The sequence below is a fragment of the Pipistrellus kuhlii genome, unplaced genomic scaffold (assembly GCF_014108245.1).
Source record: "Pipistrellus kuhlii isolate mPipKuh1 unplaced genomic scaffold, mPipKuh1.p scaffold_m20_p_4, whole genome shotgun sequence".
In the NCBI taxonomy this organism is placed as follows: domain Eukaryota; kingdom Metazoa; phylum Chordata; class Mammalia; order Chiroptera; family Vespertilionidae; genus Pipistrellus; species Pipistrellus kuhlii.
Window position 1 is genome coordinate 62,889,785 of NW_023425540.1, and position 23,927 is coordinate 62,913,711.

Sequence of the window (23,927 nt, forward strand, 5' to 3'; positions counted from 1 at the left end):
AGCTTCAGGCTCAAGTGAAAATTCTGCCCCTCCCTTTAACTACCTAAAAAAAATTGAATTAGAGGCCTTGCCCATAATAAGACATTATCCTTATAATAAAAGGCTAATATGCAAATCGACCAAACAGCAGAATGACCTATGGCACGCACTGAACACTAGGAGACAGATGATCAATGCAGAAGTTGTCCCCTGGTGGTAAGTGTGCTCCCGCAGGGGGAGCGCCTTTCAGCCAGAAGCCAAGCTCATGACTGGCTAGTGCAGCAGCAGTGGTAGGAGCCTCTCCCGCCTCCACGGCAGCACTAAGGATGTCTGACTGATGGCTTAGGCCCGCTTCCTATGAAGGCTCATGGACTGTGAAAGGGTGCAGTCCAGGCTGAGGAACAACCCCCTCTGAGTGCACAAATTTCATGCACCAGGCCTCTATTCTATATATATAAAAGCCTAATATGCATGTGTCCCCTCAGGAATTCAATCACTTGCTATGATGTGCGCTAATCACCAGGGGGTGGCGCGGAACAAAGGAAGGCCCAGGCTGGCAGCCTGCAGCTGCTAGGGACCCTACCAGTGCATGAATTTCATGCACGGGGCCTCTGGTAGTTAATAATACAATACTGAATATTTCAAAACTGCAAAGAAAGTAGGCCCAGTTAGCATGGCTCAATAGTTGAGCATCAACCTGTGAACCAGAGGGTCATGGTTCAATTCCCAGTCAGGGCACATGCCCAGCTTGCTGGCTTGATCCCAGTACGGGGCATGCAGGAGGCAGCTGATCAATGATTCCTTCTCATCATTGATATTTCTTTTCTTTTTTTTTTTCTTTTTGCAAGTTGTAGAACTAATTTGTAATTTAATAAATTCTAATAGTTTTATGGAATAGACTAGAGGCCCGGTGCACAAAACTCATGCATGGGAGCATGGTGGAGGGTTCCTTCAGCCTGGCCTGCTCACTCTCAAAACCCGGGACCCTTCAGGGCATGTCCGGCTGCCGATGTAGGCCCGAACCCAGGCCTAACTACTCACCTGCCTACCTGATTGCCCCTAACTGCTGCCTGCCTGCTCAGTGCACATCATCATCATTGATATTTCTAACTCTCTTTCCCTCTCTCTTCCTCTCTTAAATCAATTAAAATATTTTTTTTAAAAGAAAGTAAAACTTAGTTCTCATTACAAGAAAAAACTATGTATGGTGATGAACATTAACAAGATGTATTATAGTGACCATTTTACAATATGCAAATATCAAATCATTATGTTTTACACCTAAAACTAGTATTATGTCAATTATACCATAATAAAAAAAATTTATGGGCATTAATAGAACATTTAATCACATTAACTGAGTTCAAGTTTAATCCCTAAAAATACTTAGTTTCCTTATTCTTTATACTATTTTATGAAATAAATAAGTTCAATCTAAACTACTTGATTATCATTGGTATTTTTTATATTTATTTTAAACTATAAAGTCCATGTATACTATTGCAAATTGATGGAGGTGTCATTTATTACATGTCTATAACTAATTATCTATAAAACAGTAATGGAAACATTACTGTCCCAATCAGGCACAAGGATTTCCTTCCATTTTAAAAAAGCACTTCTAACCCAGCTTAACAACTAATCCCATTTCAATTATGAACTTGAAAAAATGTATTAGAGTCACGTTTTTAAAAGCAAATACAGCACAGAGTCTTGCTTTTTACTGAGTCAGTTTAATTTTACTTGTCTATTTACTTTCATAGCTATTTGATTTATGTCCTTCTTCTGGACAATTTTAGTATGCAACCCTCATTCTTTAAACAACCAAAAACCCCACAGACTTATGTTGTATGAAAACTTAAGATGGCTCAGACAACAGGGAGTTGGGAGCATGAATGGGAGGTGGGGGGTAATAGGGGAATAAAGACACATATGTAATACCTTAATCAATAAAGAAATTTAATTAAAAAAAACAAAAAACAAAAAAAACTTAAGATGGTATTGTCAACTGAAGACCCCATAAAAAGCATCATAAGACCATTTGTGCTAAATTTTAACACTGTTCATTAACAGTTCCATCTTCCTGAGTTTGCGTTTGTTCTTTGGCATCGGCTTAGGATATAATCCATTTTTCAGAAGGTGTTCCTTGCTGAGGCGAATTTGAGCACCATGCTGAAGCTGGAAAGAGCATAAAGCTCGAAGAGGGCGAAGCAAAGTCTGTTAAGATAAAAAAAAAAAAAAAAAACACTAAAAATGTGTTTGTGACAAGTTATGATATTCTATCTAGATTTTTCCTTCAGAAACAAGCATTATTATCTTAATTATCACTATTATTATTAGCTTTTAACTATGAAGATCAACAAATATTCTAATAAAAATATAGGATTTCTAAATAAGTAATTTATTTAAATTCATACATTACATACCACTAAGTAACTCCAGTAAAAAGACACAAATTGATTTTCCATATAGGCGAAAAAGTTGGTATTTAGTTTTATACATTAAGATACTCAAAAACCACAGAAGTGTTGCCATTATAATAATTTAATCTGTAACAAACAGACAACAAGAGACCTTTAGATAATGAAGATGAGTTGATTCATTTTCAGTAACAGAAAGATACAAGCTTCCTGCTACCTAATAACAATTAGCTGATGGCAGTGATGGGTAAGCAGTTGACTAAAGCACACTAATATATGGACCACAGCCATCGAAATAATCCTAACTGTATACACATCAGTCCAAATGTAAATACCTACAAGGCCAGCCTTTAACATACGCATGTGAACAGAGAGTGGTGGAGGTTGTAAATAACTGGAGCATATACCCTTCCTAAAGTTATGAAAATTTTTTAAAACTTTTAAGTAAAAACACTCTACCAGTGCTTTATATCATTGAGAGAGTTAAGTGTTTTAAACATATTTTGAGTCAGATTCTTTCCTTAAGCCTGAGATCCTTGATCCATTTCTTTTAAATAATAATAGCAAAATTTGATTGAGCAGTTAAAAAAAAAAGGAACAACAACAAAAAAACCTCACAGATTTAATTATAAAAATTTTAAAATGTCTGTGTGAAAAATTATTCCCTCACATATATCGATACAACACAAGTGGTAGAAAAGGCTTCTTAATAGCTTTAATGTACAATGAACTCTTACAAATTTTAGCAGTCATTAGTAGTTGCTTTTTCATATCCATTCTTTTCCTTCTTATTAATCCTCTGTATGCCATAAGCATCTATAGATACTTTAAAAATCATTTTTTCGTGAGAATTTTCAACTGAAAATATTCAAGAACACCCGAATTGTGAGTCATATATTTATTTTTATAATAGTCATTGAAAATTGATTTTTTAAATTAAATACAAAATATTGTGTCGTGTGGGAATGGTTTCCATTTTGGATGTGTGGCAATTAACTGGTTAAAAAAATCAGAAATTGTACTGAAGGTGGCAATGTGCCCAGCTAGTGATGTGACTTTGGGTAATGACACAGTCCATCCAAAAAGACGTAAGTGGAAGTCGCTCCCAGGGATTCTCTCTAACAGGAGACACACCTAGCAGATAGAGGCTTTTGCTCTTTCTTCTGGACTGGAATATGATTGTTAGAGATGGAATAACCACCGTGTGACTACAGGGCAAGAAACATGAAGATTGAACCAAATATATATATGATAATGAACAGAAAAACAGGGGGAAAAACAACAACCACCTGGGTCTCTAATGCATCGCCAGCCCTGCACTGCCCACCTCAGCATTTCTTATTTACCAGAGAAAAGAAATTGCTATACGGTTCATCCACTGCAGTAAGTGCTCTGTTACATAAGACAAACATCCTGGAAAAACTCTGCATGACACTGTTGTAAAAAGCCCCTTAGATTTGTATATGTATAAAACCCTAATATGCAAATAGACAAAACGGCAGAACAACTGACCAAGCGGTTGCTATGACATGCACTGACCACCAGGGGGCACGCGAGAACCACGGCAGATGTTGGTAGCAGGCAGCAGAGCAGGGAACATGGTGGGTGTCAGCCATGGAGGGATGGTGGAGCAACTGAGGCTACACCAGACCAAGGTGAAGTGCCAGTAACTGTCATCAGGGCGAGCCTCTGAAAATTCTTTGCTCCCACATACCATGAGTGTGCCGTGGTTTCGCCCTGTACTCGCACTTGCATCCACTGCCAGTGTCTGGCGCCAGCCCGGATCACTCGGCATCATCAGTGGTGTGAATGGCAGCTGCTGGCCCCAATCTCCCCTCAGGGCTTCTCCACCTCCCCTTGCTCCTAAGGGGCGATTGGGGCCAGCAGCCATCTCTTGCACCCACTGCCAGTATCAGCCCCACTAGCACCCACTGCTGGCACAGGCCCTGCTTGTACCCACAGCCGGGACTTGCACTCGCTGCTGGCGCCAGGTGCCAGTCCCAATTATTCGGTGCTGTCAGCAGGTGTGAGTGGTGGCTACCAGCCTTGATTGCCCCTGAGGGCTTCTCCATTTCCCCCTGTTCCTGAAGGGCAAAGGGGGCAGCAGCTGCTACTCCCACTTCTGCTGGAGCCAGCCCCAATCGCTCTGTGCTGTCAGTGGGTGCGAGCAGGGCTGGTGCCGTTAGCACGTGGGAGCGGCAGTGGTGGAAGCGGGGCTGCCAGTAGAGAGGGGGTCAGATGCTGCAGCAGCGGGAGGGGGTGGGTGGGGGCAGAAGGATGGACCAAGACATGCCCATGCGCCTTTCAAGGTGCATGAATTCATGCACTGGGCCCCTAATGTTCTTTTAACATCTTAATTTCTTTTAACATCTTAATTTCTTCAAACAAGACAGGAAATTTGGAGATGACTATATATTACTTTACAGAGTCAACACAGTGGACTGATTGGATTTTGCATCACTGTACTTAGGAAACATATCTAGGACTATGTACAGACTGAGACAATTGAAGGTTCTATTTCAATTTTATGGAATTTATTAAATTCTGCATAGACAGGAGAATACTACATTCCTCTGGTTAAGAGACTCTAACTTTTACATCCTGAACATAAGCGTCTATTAATTTTCTGTGGTGATTCAGAGAATGAATTTTGGAGATAGAGAGACCTGAATTAGATCCCCTCTCCATATCTCTGCCAGTCACTAGAACTAGTCATAAATGTTCCACTCCTCCCTGGTACATGATCAAACTGCATTTTCTTTTTTTTTCTTTTTTAAATATATTTTATTGATTTTGTACAGAGAGGAAGGGAGAGAGATAGAGAGCTAGAAACATCGATGAGAGAGAGTCATCGATCAGTTGCCTCTTGCACACCCCCCACTGGGGACATGCCCGCAACCAAGGTACATGCCCTTGACCGGAATCGAACCCGGGTCCCCTCAGTCCCCAAGCCGACACTCTATCCATTGAGCCAAACCGGTCCCGGCGATCAAACTGCATTTTCTAATCCCCTTTGAAGTCAGGCATGGCTATATAAGTCGCTTTGGTTAACGGAGTGTGAGCACAAATAATGCATGCCACGTCTGGGCAGAAGCTTTAAAGGAAGTATATGATTGACCACCTCCCTTTATTCCTTCCTTGAAGAAAATAGAATGACATGTCTAGATAGTGCCTCCATCAGCCTGGTTCCCTAAGTGACTGCAATGAGCAGAGATCCCCTGGCAATCACAATGTATAAGCAGTGTGAGAGAGACATACGCTGTTGCTGGATTAGCCATTCTAATATTGGGTTTTTAAGTTACTGGAGCCTAAATCAGCCTATTTTTTAATTGAATTTATTGGGGTGACATTAAATAAAATTATATGTTTCAGGTATAAAATTCTATAGTACATCATTTACATAATTTACTGTGTGTTCACCATCCCAAGTCAAGTCTTCCATCACCATTTATCCCCTTATCTTCTTTTACCTCTCCCCCTACCCCCCTTCCCTTTTGGTAATCACTATGTCATTGTCCAAGTTTATGAGGTGTTGCTATTTTGTGGGGGCTTTTTGCTTAATCCCTTTTGCTTTTTCACCCAGCCCTACAACCTCCTTCCCCTCTAACAATTAGTCTGTTCTCTACCTATGAGTCTATTTCTATTTTGTTAGTTTATTTTGTTCATTAGATTCCATTTATGAGTGAAATCATATGAAACTTATCTTTCTCTGCACTTAGCACAATGCTCTCCAGGTCCACCAATGCTGTAGGAAAGGTAAGATTTCCTTCGTTTTTACAGCTGCATAGTATTCCATTGTGTAAATGTGTTGCAGCTTTTTTATCCATTCATCTACTGATGGACACTTGGGCTGCTTTCAAATGTTGGCTATTTGTAAATAATGTTGCAATAGGCATAGGGCTGCATACACACTTTCGTATCAGTGTTTCAGTGTTTCAGATTTCTTCAATTATACATTATATTTATTGTATCTGAGGCACTCTGAAGCTTTATGAGAGATGGACCAGATATCAGGAACAAAGAAAATCTTCTATTTATAAAACAAAAAAGAGAGTTTTTAAAAGGTTACTTCAGGGGAAATCCTTGTTTTGTAAATCCTTTTGTCTATAGGCACAAAGTGAGTTTTCAAGGGGCCATAATTACCAACTGCTGGTGCTGAGTGTAGTTAAAGCACTTGGGCTACAGCACAAAACTTGGCCACATCTGGTTATAAAACTTCATAAGGTCAAACTTCATAAACAGAGGGAGTTCTATAATAAAAGAGATTCCCAAACTCAAGATTTCCAATGTATGAAAACCTTGGTTAATATTATTGCAGCTGATGAAAATCACCAACTTTTAGTTCAAATTTTGTCAATCCTATCAATGGGACAAGGAAGGGCAAAAGGATTAATTATTTTGAGTGCTTGATGTCAGGCAATTACACTTTATTCCATTTAATTCTCACAACACTATGAGGTAACTAATGTTCTTATATTACAGATAAGAAAATAAGCATTAAGAGATTACAAGAATTACCCACTGGCAAAAAATAATGATGATAAATGATGAAGTTTTAATTCAAACCTGCTTCAAAGCTCCTATCATGCTAAACTTCCAAGTGTTCGAAAAACTACTCAAGAATAAAGGATGTGGATAAATCAACAGACTAAGAAAGCTATTATTTTGAGGAGCCCTACCTCTATAGAATGAACAGGCTGAAAAATTACTACTCTCCCCATCATGTTAAGGTTCTATAACGATGCCATTAATTAAAGATTATGAGTGGGGGGAAGGGTTGGCAAAGGAAAAAAGAGAAAATACCTTTATGTTTCTCAGAAGAATGTACCTTTTATTTTTATTTTTTTAATTATAGCTAGATCTGAACAGGCTGGACTTGGGGTGCCCCCACTAAGAAAGCTCCATTTTTGCCATCTGCAGTAATAAGCAACTTGGGATGTTTCATTTTGCATTTCTTCTGCTCATACTTTAACCAACCATCTTATTGGTACCTCCCAGATCACACGTCTGATTGTCAAACATCCTTTTCCTATAACTGCTGACAAAAGCAAAGAGAATGAGGCTATTACTTTGGGGTTTTATTTTCAATTTTTGAGAAAGAGAAGAGAGAGAGAGAAAGAGAAGAAGGGAAGAAGAGAGAGAGGGAGAGGGACAAAGGGAAAGAGAGAAACATCATCAATAGACTGGGGATTAAACCAACCTATGTGCCCTGACCTGTAATCAAATCAACACCCTTTTGGTATACAAGAAGATGCTCTGACCAACTGAGCCAGCTGGTCAGGGCAAGGAAAGAAAGTTATCTACACACAAAGAATATTATATTTTCCCTTCAAGATTTGAACTTTTAATGGGTCCTTGGTCTAATGGTGACTGATCCAACCAACTAAGCCACCCTGGCCAGGGCCACAAACTTATATCACAGATACATTATACTTGTCACTTGAGCTACAAACTTAACAAGCTATATATTTCTAACTTTTCTAGATAAAATCTAATCAAACTTCTATTTTCAAAAACTATATAATCTTTCAAAGACATACCTACCTCTTGTATGTGATTGTTTTTCTCTAAGATGGAAAGAGCAACAGCTGCACACTCCAGTGTAGACAGGCACCTATTGGTTGGTTGTGCCCGAATTACGTACTGACTAGAAATGCTAGTTTTTAACTGCACCTGAAACCAAAAACAGAATAGAATGTAATTTCTGTTTTAAATTTATAACTATGAAGTCTGTGTTTTAAATACTAATTTAATTTTCTTCTGAAATTGCCAGTTTAGAAATATTAACTGTATCAGTATTATATATATATGTGTGTATCATATATCATATTTTATTTATGTTGGTTGTTTTCAAATAGTATAAGAGGATACCAGAGTACATATATACAAATTCCTACAAATCAAAAATAAGTAGACTAATAACCCCCTCTCAATGGGCAAAAGAGTGAATAGATATTTCACAAAAAAGAAATAAGAATGGAAAATAGGTATGTGTAAAAGGGCTCAGCATGATTCAATGTAAATTAAGATCACAATGATATAACATTTCATACTTACCAGAACATTTAAAATAAAAAAGACTAACAGCACCAGTGGAGGATATGGAGCAAATGAAACTCTCTAACACTGTAGTGGCTCTGAAAATGGTGTAACCACTTGGGAGAATTTATTTCATGACTTATCCTCCCATTATTTCTTAATATACACTGATAGGTATATATCCACATGGGTGTGAAATGTGTATAAATATAGACATACACATATGTATATAAAAGTATGGCATACTATAGTATTTTAACTGGGACCTAATGACTGAGGCAGAATTAGATATAAAAAGGCAATAAAAATTTTAATGTCAACACATTTGGCTTTTAGATTCCTATTTTAATTAAATGAACAAATAATTTTATACTCACAAAACCATATTCCTAGCCCACACTCCGATCAAAATCATATTTAAACATGTGTGGATAGGTGAGAATTTCAGCTTTTACTCTTAAACTATGTAAGCAAGGAGATTGAAGGTAGTGGTATCTAAGTATTAATACAAAGCAACTTATTAAAATCAGGTGTTCTCTCTTATTTTCTTTCTTTTTAATATATTTTTATTGATTTCAGAGAAGAAGGGAGAGAGAGAAAAAAACATTTGTGATGAGAGAGAGTAATTGATCGGCTGCCTCCTGCACGTTCTACACTACAGATTGAGCCCACGACTTGGACATATGCCCTGACCAGGAATTAAACTGTGACCTTCTGGTTCATAGGCTGACGCTCAAACCACTGAGCAACGCCAGCTAGGCTCTCTTATTTTCTAATATCTCTAAAGTCCTAAGAGTCTCTCATTACTATACCATTAAAACCCATCCATGGCATCTTGTCCCTCAATTCTTTTCCTCCTTTGTTTCTCATGCAGTCCCCCATAATATAGTTCTATTAGAATTGCTTTTTGCTCAAAGAATTCTCTTTTACAACTTGTTTCCTTTCTTTCCTCAGAAAGAGAAAGAGAGGAAAGAGAGGGAAAGAAGAAAGGAAGAGGGGAAGGGGAAGAGAGGGAGAGAGAAAGAAAGGGAGGGAGGGAGGAAAGCACAGTGGGTATCATTAAGATTCACTACATAATGTATTTGGTTTGGGGATACATCTTTTATTTTTTATTTTTTAAATATATTTTATTGATTTTAAAATATAGGAATAGAGAGTTAGAAACAGCAATGAGAGAGAATCATCGATCAGCTGCCCTTTGTACACCTCCCACTGGTGATGTGCCTGCAACCAAGGTACATGCCCCTGACCGGAATCAAACCCAGGACCTTTCAGTCCACAGACCAACGCTCTACCACTGATCCAAACCGGTTTCAGCTGGTTTGGGGATACATCTTTTAAAGCATATTTGACTAATAATGTTTTAGATATGATCATAGTAAGATTATTTTACATTTCTACCAATAGACAAAATGAAAATTAGATGCAGGGGGAAAAAGAGATGGAGGAAAAAATTAAAAAACATATACAGTGATGAAAGAAAACCTATGATTAAATAACTGTAAGAATAATTCATGATGTTGATTAACTGTAATTACTAATGGCTTTAATATTTCATCAGGTCAACTAGAACAGAAAACAGACAACTACTGTTTCAATACTCAATTTCCAGTCATCACTGAAAGAATTATAATAGACAGCTGATTATAACAAAATCTTTGTGATACATGCCAAATTCACAGTAAGTTTTGTTTATTGGAATAAATTTGATTTTTAAAAGACATTTCTCATTTCAGGAAAGTGTTTTAATTTATACTGTGACCCACACAGCTATATGAAAACTCAGAATTTGACATTTATCATGTTACACTTCAGAATATCCCCACAAATCATCTCTCTGGGAATTATCCAGTAACTGGATATATTAAAAGAGTATACAACTAAGATCTGTCATATTATTAATATGCACTAGATCTATCATATTACTAATATACTTAGAGGCCCAATGCATGAAATTAGTGCAAGTGGCTCGGCCCTTGCTGCCCTGCCTGCCTCAGCTGGCCCTCACAGCCCTGGCTTCATCTGGAAGGTCATCTGGAAGGTCATCCGGACGGTTGTTCTGCTGTTCGGTCTAATTAGCATATTAGGATGTTATTAGAGTATGCTAATATGACATTCTCCAAGTTCCTCTTTTTTGTGCTATTTCATCTCCATCACATATTTGATTCAATGAGTAAATAAGCAAGTGCAAAAAGAAACACTCTGGATTTGTCTTTTTGAGAAGTCACAGGCATCATAACAAATAATTTGCCAAAGATTGTCTTATCTTCTTAAGTAAATGTACAAGGAAATTCAAGGCAAAATTATTCAAAGAAAAAAATTAACATATGATAACATCTTGGAATATAGAAAGAGAATTTATTGAAAGACCAGGATTATTACATTGAACCTGACAATAATTAATCAATCTCAGTCAAGTCATTCAGTTTCTCAGTTCTTGCTCACCTATAAAATTTAGACCACTTGCCTCCCCTAGAGTCACAGCTGGTCCTTGCTGCAGAATCAGTGTGTGGGTCAATCCCTCCCAATGACCTGCCAACAGAAATCAAGGTTCAACTACAAAGGGGCACACCCAGAGCACCCAGCTCAAGTGACTGGGAAGACTGTGATCCTACAGGACACATTCTACAGGAGGCTACTCTACCAAGTCCAGGAGACATAGCATCTCACCTAATACACAGAAACAAACACAGGGAAGCAGCCAGAATGAAGTGACCAACAAATGGGTCCCAAATGAAAGAACAGGACAAATTTCCAGAAAAGGAACTAAATGAAATGGAGACCCTGACTCATTTACATGTATATTCTTTCCATCTTTGTTGTGCAGCAAAGTGTGTGTGTGTGTGTGGGGGGGGGGGGGTGATTGTATATAGGCATACATGCATAGTATTTGTCTATTATTTAAGGAATAATAATCAGCCAATATTTGACCCTGAATTTACTATCTTATCAGCCTAACAAAATGGCAGGGATATAAATAGCTGCTGATTGAAGAATACGTCTTTAAACTCAAATATATAATAACCATTCTGTGTGAGAGAATAAAAAGGTTAATAAAAAGAATTATAATATGCATTATATTTTGTGGTGTTGTGGAATTTAATTTTATTGACAACTGTCCATTTAAGTGTAAGTCAACATATTGAGATGTTAGATAATACTTATATTTGTTCTGTTAATTACTTTCTTAGACTATTTAAGAGAGCTAGTGGAATCCAAAAAGTGAACTGGTATTTTTTAAATGAATCCATTCAAGCATAACATAAAGTCCTGTGTAATCGCCATTAATGATACAATATGTTCCACTCAGAAAGATAGTAAAATTCTGTCAACTTTGTAGACTGGAAAACATGCTTAAGTGTTTTTTGATAAATGAATGTTTTTAATGACACATTTAAAGCTGAATAATTATCACTCCCAAAAATGATGATGCACTAATAACTGCAATGAAGAATAAAATGAATATGGGAAAAGAATATGAAATGGAGAATTCTTATCAAATGGCAGGGATTTCTTTTCTATTCAGGAGGAAAAATATTCTGATTTCAAATTAAAAGTGAATTTTCCCAAAGCTTATTCATCTTTGTAAGTGATTTAAATGAAAATTCTATTAAATTGTTAATCAAAACCAGTGACATGTTAATGCCACACTTTGTGGAAAGGCATTAATTATAATAAAAGTATTGCTATTATCATATAAAATATTTAATAATTAGTGGTTTATTATTATATTGTTTTCACCAGCTGCTTAATGAAAGCTTCTTCTGTAGTTTTAACTTACTATTATCTTATTAAGACTCTCATCACTTCTTTAACCAATGAAAAGCTGTTTGTGTGTATTTAATTTATTGGCAATAGCTAGAACCTAATTTCACCTATTTTAATTAGTTATCTTTCTACTAAACAAGGCCAACATTCTAAGCCAGAGACCATACAAAATCTTTGCAACTACTAGCATGAACTTTATCAATTTTTTAATATTGATTTTTCAGTTACAGTTGATATAGCATAGTATTTATTTTTAAATAACTTTCTCTCCAATGACACTACTTAATTTCAAGTCACCATCATTTCTAGCCTGAATGTTTGCAAAGGTCTATCTGAATAATCTTGCTTCTGCTTAAGTCTTCTTGTATCATTCTCGTTGTGTCACCCAAGTAATCATTTAAAAAACAAACGAGTGTGCCTATGAAATCTAACAAATAAATAATAGGCAGTGTTTGGAACAAGAGACATAAAACACTGGTCTTCACTCAGAGGAAAGAAATATACAGGGCTTTGCAAGGATGGATTTACAGGTTTCTAAATGTTGAGGGAAGCACTGTTTTATCAAGAAAGTAACCTGATATTTCTTCCCAATGTTCAATGGAATATATGGAATTAAAGGTTTTATAGGGCTGCATCATTATATTTGATCATAAAGGAAAAATTAAAGTCAGAATAAAATATTTTAAAACACAAACTCTCTCTACTTTCCAGTCAATTTTGTTGTGAACCTAAAATTGCTATTTAAAACAACAACAACAACAAAAAAAAAAACTGATCACATTATCACTCAGATTAAAATCCTTAGCTTGCCACTAAGCTAAATCCTTAACATGGTCTATAAATCTTCCACCTCATCAATAATGCTCTCTCCATACTTCCATCACTACATACCAGCAAGATTATGTATGAAATTTTCTCTACCCTTTTCTTTTTTCTAACTACTACTTAACCTTTAGTTTTCAAGTACTAGAGAGGTCTTTGTGAACCCCAACTTCAATTAAATCCCCATTTTAAGCACCCTTATAAAATTTACTTTAATTTATGATTATATTCTGATCTAACTGGCTGTGTATTTCCCATGATGTAAGCTCCATTAGGACATGGACTGACTGTTTTACTCACCACTGTATTCTGGTGTCAAGAACAGTGCCCAACACCCAGTGGCTGGTGTTCAATAAATATTGGTTAAGTTAATGAATATTGATCACAGCCATTAGAAAACAAGCTACAGTAGGTCCCTGGGTTATGTAGGAGATCCATTCCTACTGTGCGACGTAACGCAATTTTCACCGTAAGTCAGAACCCACCTATTATACATCACTCATATGGAGTACATATGCAGCAATAATTAAGTGAAACAGTAAAAAAAAAAAAAAAAAAAAAAAAAAAAAAAAAAAAGATAACAATTCCTGACTTTACTTGTAGTAAGTAAATAATAAAAAACATAAAGCACATATGTACATATGTTGAAATGACGGAACTTTTTCTTTTTATAATTAAATGGGAGATGGCATCGTAACCACGTAACCATGAAAAGTCCGACGTACCCCGAGGACTGCCTATTTATCTATGAATATAACCCAGCAGTTAACACTTAAATTGAGGAGGGGTTGGGGGTGACTTTACTTGGAAAGCAGGTGTAAAAATGAGAAGTGGACAAAGGATCTGTATAAAGAGGTTAGGGATTAGTGTCTGAATTTAAGCTTATGAAGCTGATAAAATACTATTTTAGTCAATTATCAACTTTTACATTAAAAGGCTGGAATTGAGAAATAAATACTAGTCATAATTTACCTATTTTGAGGGACGTTAGTAAGTTTATATAGCAGGGAGAGCCTACTGATGGCTCACAAATCCTACAAGAACTAGAAATTCAGCCAAAAATAGTACATCTGCATTTAAGCTGAGGTATCTATAAAAAGCACATAGACTTTATGAATCAAATATGAACTCTGATTAATTATAAAATATGTAGTGTTTATCCTATCCTTTTCTAAGAATATTAAAAGGATTACTTTATTTTATTCTATACAATCCTAACATTTTATCTATGATGCAAAATCTGAAAATCTTATATCTAAATATTTTCAGCATTTTCTTTAGTGATACAAGAAAAAATCAACTAGAGCAATACTCAGCATGTTATTGAAATCTAAATCAAGAACATAAATAAGTTATCTTTTCCAGACATTATGCTTTAATTCAAAGTGACATTTTCAGTGCACTCATTTGGAGAAAAAAAATTATAAAGGGAATACATATCATGCAATGTTTTAAAGTGTACAGTCATATAAAGAAATTAAATGTCACAAAAACTTTTTCAACAACTGGTCCATATATATATATATATATATATATATATATATATATATACATACATACACACATATATATATGTATATATAGAGAGAGAGAGAAAGAGAGAGATACACACACACACACACACACACACACATTTTTATTTTACCATAACAATGGAGATATCAGAAAGTTTCTAAATTGTCAACCCAAAAAATATATATAAAGTTAGTATTATGGAAGGTAGTGTTTCATGATCAATTGTATCATTCATGTTTCTAAAACATTTAATGTTCTATTTAAAGTTAGAGTTTTAAAGTTTAAAATATTTTAAAATAATCAAAGACTTTTAATAACCACAGAATTTATATTTTGTTCTTTAAAATTAAAATATTTATCATTTTTACTCTTGCTTTTCAGAATCTATAATAATAAAAGCATAATATGCTAATTAGACCAGACATCCTTCCAGATGACCTTTTGGATGAAGCAGGGCTGCAAGGGAAGCCCGGGTCCTGGTGCCTGCCAGTGACCAGAGGGAAGCCTGGGTCCCAGGTGACAGAGGAAAGCTGGTGCCAGCAGCCAAAGGAAGGAAGGCCTACTCTTGCAAGGATTTTGTGCATTGGGCCTCTAGGATATTAATATCTATTTATAGGTTCTAAACAATATCTAAAAATATTAAGTATCATGAAGACAGAGGAACATTTCTGCACAACTTATAAAATAAACTTTAACTTGAAGCAAGTGGCTTTTGGAATTGTTTAATAATATTGCATAGGAGATGATAAGTACTATTGCTGTAACAATATAGTATATATTAGTTATCTTTTGATCACTCAAAGGTCAACTTTGGTTTTAAATTTACCTATATATTATACCAGTGGAGAATTTGCTGACCCTACTTGGACTAACTACAATTCTGATGAAAGATTAAGAGGCTTATCTGGAAGTCTGAAATGAGAGTAAATACTGGGCCTAATGATTTACAAAAACAAATATCTTTAGCATTAAGTCTAACATGACAGCTTAATAAGATAGTGTATAATGCAAGGTTACCATCTTTGTTAGCAAAATAATTGAAAATTTTTACATTTGTGCTTTTACTTCCTATAATCACATATATCTTTTTTAGATACAAATAACTGCATGTTAATTATAAAATACCTTAAAAATACAGAAATGAATAATATAAAAAGTGACCTGTAATGTCACCATCCAGAGACAATGACTATTTACTAATGGTATTTATTCTTCTACTACTTTAGTTTTTAATATATAATTATGAAAATATTTATATCTACAAAATATGTAAAATTTGAGTTATGAAGTATAAGACTAAAACTGACATCCCTGAATCTTCTAACTATTTAAGAAACAGAATATAACCAAAATGACTGACATGTCAGGCTACCCCCCCACACTCCCCAATGCTCACTACACACACAAATATAAATAAATAGATAAATAGACCCATACATCCAATTTCACTTAAGAATGTCCTTAGTAAAACAATAAAAATTCTCCTAGTAAACTTGACCTCCTCTAAAATAACCACTTAATATGTTCCATTTTAGAACAATCAGGCACACAAGTTATGAATCTAAAAACTATTCAATTGTCACTTGCCTTTTTTAAAAAATCCCTCCCACTTAAAATTATTTGTGTAATATCAGACAAGTTATTTAAACTTCCTGAGACTTAGTCTCCTTATATGAAAATATGTGATAGAACCAGCACCCTTACAGTTACAAAATTTTACTATTCTTTAAAAAATAATCATCAAAAGCACCCAAGCCAAACTGTTTCTACAATGACAGCATAATAGTAATAATAAAAATTACATATAAACTAGAGGCCTAATGCAAGAATTCAGGCCTGGGCAGGGTCCGGCTGGTCAGTCTAATTTGCAGGGCCCCAGTCAGAAAAGGAATAAAGGTTAAAAACAATAAATATTATTTCAGCTATATTACAGTTGTACTGAAATTATAAGCTTTAAAAAGTTGAATGTTTCTCTGAAGTATTTCTTACAACTGCATATTGATCTACAATTATTCTAAAATCAAAAGAAATGTACGCTTGAAACTTTTGATTTTATTAACTAATATTACCCCAATAAATAATAAATAAAATGTGTAATAACATTCAATCTTCTAAATGTCTGTCAGAATATAAGGATGGAGCCTAATAAAGTTGATCCAAGGGCATATTAAAGTGAGTCACAGAGATTTCCAGTTAATTTGAGTCTTATTAACTGACACTCAGTTTAGCCATGTGCTTGGATCAGGTTTTGACAGTCTAGGAAGCCAAAGGGTGATCAATTAAGATTGTGTTCACATCTAATTGTACAGATCTATATTTTCACAGCACACTTGTTTAATGTGTTTACCCAGCCACAAGAGATGGTTTCCTGCACAGATCAATATACTACTTTAGTCCTATGTATATAAAAGATTGGGCCCGAGAGGAATGGCTAAACCTCTAGACATTTCAATGTGACTCATACTGACTTGACATTATCATCTGCAACTGTGTACATCTTAGCACTAACTTTTGAAGTCTGGACTTTATTGCCAATTATTCTAGCTATGTGAACTTTTGTCTGCTTCACTTAGATTATTTTTTAGTACTTTAAAGACGTAAAACTGATATAAAATAAACTGCACAGAATTAAAGCACATCATATGTATACATACATATATATCTGTGAAACCAACACCACAATCAAGATAAACATAACCATCATACTGTAACCCTGTAATCTCTTCTCATCCCTCCCTTTCTCCCCACCCAATCCCATCCAGGCAAGCAAAAATCTTGTTTATGACAGTATAGATTAATCTGAATTTCCTAAATTTTATGTAAATGGAGTCATACAGTTATCTGGCTTCTTTCACTCAGCATAATTATTTTTGGATTCATCCGTGTTGTAGTGTGTATCAAGAGTTCAGTGCTGCCGAAACCTGTTTGGCTCAGTGGTAGAGCGTCGGTCTGCGGACTGAAAGGTCCCGGGTTCGATTCTGGTCAAGGGCATGTACATTGGTTGCGGGCACATCCCCAGTAGGGAGTGTGCAAGAGGCAGCTGGTCGATGTTTCTCTCTCATCGATGTTTCTAGCTCTCTATTTCTTTCCCTTCCTCTCTGTAAAAAATCAATAAAATATATATTAAAAAAAAAAAAGAGTTCAGTGCTTTTTACTGCTCAGTAGTTTTCCATTATATTGATATACCACTCATTTTTTATCTACATCCCTATTGATAGACATTTTGGTTGTTCCATTCCTAGTTTGATGCTATTACAAGTTTAACTGCTATAAACATTCACATATAAGTTTTTGTATGGACCTTAACCTTCATTTCCCTTGGGTAAATACCTAGTTGTGGAATGGATGGATCCCATGTTAGACGTATGTTAGTGACTATATCATTGTACATTGCCACTAGGAGTGTACTAGCATTTCAGTCACTCTAGAGCTTTGACAATACATGTGTAGGTAGTCTTTTTTAATTTTATCCATTCTAATAGGTGTAACAATATCGCACTGTGCTTTTACTTTCATTTTTCTAATAATTTTAAGCATCTTTTCATATGCATATTTGCTATTCACTTATCATCTTTGACAAAGTGTTCAAAACTTTTGGCCATTTTAAAATTGAGATGGTTTTCTTATTTTTTAATTAATTAAGATATTATAATACATATGTGTCGGATCGCCTCTGCCTCAGCCCCACCACCATGGCTTTGTCCGGAAGGTCTCATGGTCTAATTAGCATAGTATCCTTTTATTAGTATATATAGGATATGACATACCACTATAACTATAACGTAACTATAATACCAGTATTACTCTATGAGAATACTCAATGCGATAGGCAGGCATCTAATACATTACATTGTATATGTTGTAAGTAGTAGGAAATACTGTATTCGTAGCAATAATATACACCCTGTGGCTTCCCTTCCTGTTTTAGGAATGGTTCCCCAGTTCTCTGAACATTTCCTGGTCCCTAATGTTTTTTTTTGTTTGTTTTTTGTCATTCAATGTAACTTTTACTGTTTATTGCACATGATTTGAGGTCTTTAATTTCTAACCACCAAAAATTCAAAGGACTATTTTTTCCATGAAGTTTAACATTAACATTAATGAATTCATGTATTCATGTGTTTTTATTGTAAACATCTGAGGTATTCACATTCATAGATCCTGAACTCATAAGTGTGGACCATTCACAGGCTGGCAGCAAGCCAGGAAGCCACTCTGCAAGCAAGCAGATACTCTGCATAAGGAGAAAAGTATAGCACATTTAATGTCCAACCTGAGTCACCTCAGAATGTGACATATATTTGACTTCTTAATTCATATAGTAGTATTGGGAACTCAACTGCTTGGTTGATGACAAGGTTGACCTGGTTTCGGGAGGATTATTCCTAAAATAATTAAGGAAAGGGGGCTCAATCTTTCTTTTTGGATGCTTGCTTCTCCCCAGCACCTTCATCTTTCTTCTCATGCTCAGCTTCTTAGACATCTTCTCCTTCACCTTCACTATCTTCATGTCCTTCTTCCTCCTTTGAGTCCTCAAATTCTTCCTTGGCACCTTCTTCCTTTTCCTCTCCTTCTTCTTCCACTCTTTCCTCTTCCTCAGCCACTTCCTTCTCCTTATCTTTAGCTTCTCGAACTTCAGATGGGGGGTTCATCCTTAGATTCTTCGGCTTTTGCAGCCTCAATGGTCTCCTCCACCTCCATCTGCTCCTCCTGGACCTGGCTGGTGTATTAAGAAGGGAAGGAGCGAGCGGGCATCAAGTAGGAGCTGGTCTGTAACCATAGGCAGATTGAGCAAAGGCCTGGGAACTCTGGGAGTAGCCGCTGGCTATGCTTCCCACGCTGGTGAAACTGAGCCAGGTCTCCTCATCTCCCAAGAGTTTCCTGTTAGCTGCAATGCCAATGTCCAAAGCCATCTTCAAATTGAGGAGGTCCTGGAATTCTTTTAAATAGCGTGCCATTTCACTCTTTTTAATTCTCAACTCATTTTCTAATTTGTTGTGTCCTGCATAGCACTAACATTGGCGTTCTGCTTATCCTCCAGCTCTTGCAGCTGCTTTTCCAGAACTTTGTTCATGCCCCGGCATGCTTTGATCTCCAGGGTCTTGGCCTTGAGCAGACAGTGGCTCTCGGACACCTCGTCCTTGGGGGCGTGCACCGCGTAGGGATTCTTGGCAGTGCTCTCGGTCAGCACGGAGAAGCTGCTCTTGAACCATCCTTCGGCATTCTGCATGTTCTTGGCAGCCAGCTTCTCATACTGGGCACAGACGTCTTGAGCGTGGCGGAGAGGTCAGACTTGGAGAACACGTCCATCTCCACGGAAATCTGAATGTACTGGATCTGCACCTGCAGCTCCGTGATCTCCTCTTTGTGCACCTTCTGCAGAAAGGCGATTTCCTCCATCAGGCTGTCGATGTGCTTTTCGAGCTCAGCGCCTCGTCTGCACCTTTGGGCGCCTCCAGCTTCCCTCTTTGGGGTGATCAACTGCGGAGTCCCCACCCCGCATCGATCACACCACCGAACTCACCCAAGTTACCTCCCTCTATGGGGTAATTGTGGGGCCATGGTCGGGCCCTCGACCAATCGCATCACATCTGCCTTAGCTGGCCTGGCACCAGGGCGTGTCAGTAATAGCGTGGTAGTCCGGATGGTCCTCTGGCTATTCGGCCGTTTGGTCGATTTGCATATTACGCTTTTATTATTACAGATTTTATCAATAATGAGATTTCATCAATAACCTCTAGATGCAATAAAGTATTTTTAAATATGGCTTTTTTCTTCTGACTTTTCCATTTTTATTCAATATGTTTTCTAAACTTATAAAAAATTATTCTAAATTTTAAAATTATTTTCATTATTAGTAAGCTATTTGAAGATCAAGTATTTTCAGCCATCTGTTCCCACTCCACAATCCTTTGTAAACAAAGGCATTTTTACCCAGCATGCCCTATACTTGAGACACATAAATCATGCCAGTTGCCAAACTATACCAAGCATGCTTGCGATGCAAATAACCCATTTTTCTCTGAAATAACTATATCCACTGAACTGGATTAATGTAGTACTTCTCCAGGATTACCTCTGCCAACTGACAGCTGTTGTAAGAAAGTTTATAGAATATATACTGCCACTCACAGTATATATGTACTCCCAATTGTGGCAATGCAAAATAGTTCTGAATAATAAACTCCCCTAAAAGAATGCAAGCAATTAAAGACAAAGACCATCAGTATCATAATACAGCTCACTAAAGGTTACAGTAATTAATACATTCAAACACAAATTCATTTTATGTTAGTAGATGCTTGCACATATGACTACAACCCAGTAGGATCCATTGGATCAGGTATTAATATTTAATAAATACTATGCATTATAAACCTGACTTACCAGGTGGCTCAGTTGGTTGGAACATCATTCTGTACACCAAAAGGTGGCTGGTTCGATTTCCAGTCAGGGCCTGTACCTAAGTTGCTGGTTTGATATAGGGCATATATGAGAGGCAATTGATCAATGCTTCTCTCTCTCTCTCTTTTGCTCACTCGCTCTCACTTCCTCTCTTTCTAAAAATCAATTTTAAAAAACATATCCTCAGTTGAAGATTTTTAAAACATGTATTATAAAACTTTCTCACAGAGTTGTTAAAGTGACTAGGATAATCAAGAAATTACTATTGATTGAATTAAAGACCAAACTACCCTTCACTCAAACTTCTCTTAACCTCAAGCATCCAGATAATGCCCACAAACTTTTATGCAAGATAATACAATAACCTAGCTCAATACTGTCTAGTGAGAATATATTTCAATCTATATCTGTAAGAGTAAATTTTTTAATTGATATATTTTTAAAAGTAAAATAAAAAGGTGAAATTTATGTTAATATATCTTATTTAATCCAAAATAGCCAAAATGAATAATTATTTTATAATTATTACTATTAAAATAATAACTATTATAAAATTTATAATAACAAAAGCATAATATACTAATTAGACCAGACAACCTTCCAGACAAAGCCAGGGCTTCAAGGGAAGCCCAGGTCCCAGAGGGAAGCCGGTGCCAGCAAGCCAGGGGAAGGAAAGCGTACTTTTGCACAATTTTTGTGCATTGGGACTCCATTTATTTTATAATATTATAAAAATTATTGAGATTTTATATTCTTTTCTTAAAACTAAGTGTTTGAAAGCCATTGTGTATTTTATATGTACAGAACATATATAAAATTTAGTTGGATAAATTTTAATCATAAATACTTAATCAGTATTTAGATTTTATCAATAAGAGTTTAAAACGTAGTTCACACATCTAAGTTATTCCAACATCAAAGTTTTCCAATAATACATTCATGTATCACATAAATACATTCCTTCAATATTTACATTCACATTGACTAAATTCGTTTATCTTTTTTAAATCACTGCTTTAACTCAGAAGCAAAAGCATATCACTTTAAAATCCATGACTGTGTACTAAGTAAATTCACTAAATCTTATGTCAACTCAGTTTTACTAATGTCAAATTCAAAGGGTTACTTCATAAATTGAAAAGTAATTTCAAATTTATCAATGTCAACAAAGCAATCCTCAAGTTTTTCTTGCAATTTCCTTTCCTTGAGCTTCAAATTTGCCTGCATAAAACTACAATAATGGTGAAAAAATTTTAATCACAATGCCATTTTTTGCTGGTTTTTGTTTGTTTGTTTGTTGAACAATTGGTAAACATTTTAACTTGGAGTTAACAATACATATATTTTTTTAAAAAATTCTTCTACTATTCAACCAATAAGAATTAGCATATAACAGCCGAAACTGGTTTGGCTCAGTGGATAGAGCGTTGGCCTGCGGACTGAAAGGTCCCGGTCAAGGGCATGTACATCAGTTGCGGGCACATCCCCAGTAGGATGTGTGCAGGAGGCAGCTGGTCGATTTATCTCTCTCATCGATGTTTCTAGCTCTCTATCTCTCTTCCTTCCTCTCTGTGAAAAATCAATAAAATATATATTAAAAAAAAAAAAAAGAATTAGCATATAACAATTGATTAAGTTCACTGTCCTCTATTTTTTTCAATTGTTCCACTATTAGCCAGTGGTAAGTCATAGCATTTGTACATATATACATAATTATTTTTTAACAACTGAATGCATGATACTTTTCAGAGATACTACTTTAGAAAACTAAGGTACAAATATATTCAATATGTAATATATGCTTAAATGAAGCAATAAATAAAAATATTTCTTACGTGAAAATTCTAAAAATTCCAAATTTTTGTCCTACAATACCTGGGATACTATCCACATGAAGTAAATTATTTTATTCATATTTAGCTGAAATTCTTTGAAGGATTTAAAAGAATCAAAAAATATCTATACCCTGAGTTCAATTTTTTAGGTTACAAATTGACAACTTTTCTTTCTACATTTGAGCTTACCCAAAATATTTTTCCCAATTATTAATTGGGCTATATCTCTTTTATCACATGACATCTAAAGCTAAATAAAAGTATCTACAATTTTTCTTAATTGGAATTAGCTGATCGTTGATATCGTAGGAAAGATTTTATAGTCTATGAGCAATTTTAGGGTAGCTAAATTGAAAATCTTTCAACTTTTTCTAACAAAATTTCCACAACAGAAATGAATTATTTTACCATATCACCATTTAAAAATGACTTACATATGCCCATGTAAGTTTCTAAAAACCTAAAGAAATATATTTAATCCACAGGCAACAAAAATCTCACACATATGACAAAGCAATATCTTCACCGGTACAGCTTCTAGGGCAATGGAAACTAAAGAGAAAATAAACAATGGACTACAACTAAATAAAATGCTTCTGCACAGCAAAAGAAACCATCAACAAAACAACAAAAAAGCCCACTGCTTGGGAGAACACATTTGCCAATGTTATTAGCGATAAGGGTTTAATCTCCAACATTTACAGGGAACTCATACAACTTAACAAAAGGAAAATAAACAATCCAATCAATAAAGGGACCTAAATACTTTTTGAAACAGGACATAAGAAAGGCCAAGAGACATGTGAAAACATGCTCGAAGTCACTAATTATCCGAAAGATGCAAATCAAAACAACAATTCGGTACCATCTCACTCCTGTCAGAATGGCTATCATCAACAAATCAACAAACAACAAGTGCTGGTGAGGATGTGGAGAAAAGAGAACCTTCATGCACTGTTGGTGGGAATGCAGACTGATGCAGCTGCTGTGGAAATTCAGACTGCTACAGTCATTTAATTAATAGATTATACTTTGCATCACATAGGATTTCCTCAATAAACTAAAAATGGAACTCCCATTTGACCCAGTGATCCCACTTCTAGGAACATATCCCAAGAAATTAGAAGCACCAATCAGAAAGGAT

The 23,927-nt window shown here is 35.8% G+C and overlaps 1 protein-coding gene across 3 annotated transcripts in view; it reads right to left on the reverse strand.

The window, feature by feature from the left end:
• Positions 1-1,112: 1,112 nt before the first annotated feature.
• The window catches only part of DTWD2 (DTW domain containing 2), a 51,695-nt gene continuing 28,880 nt past the window's right edge, over positions 1,113-23,927 (reverse strand). Inside the window, exons 5-7 of one of the 3 annotated variants that reach the window (XM_036410579.2) lie at positions 7,944-8,072; positions 1,979-2,196; positions 1,120-1,846 (exon numbers count right to left, since the gene is read on the reverse strand). In XM_036410579.2, coding sequence (XP_036266472.1) covers positions 2,026-2,196; positions 7,944-8,072 — 300 coding nt within the window. In that variant the 3' untranslated portion in view covers positions 1,120-1,846; positions 1,979-2,025. Of the gene's footprint in view, positions 1,847-1,924; positions 2,197-7,943; positions 8,073-23,927 lie in introns of those variants that run through there. The other 2 variants (XM_036410580.2, XM_045571863.1) reach the window with 2 other exon arrangements.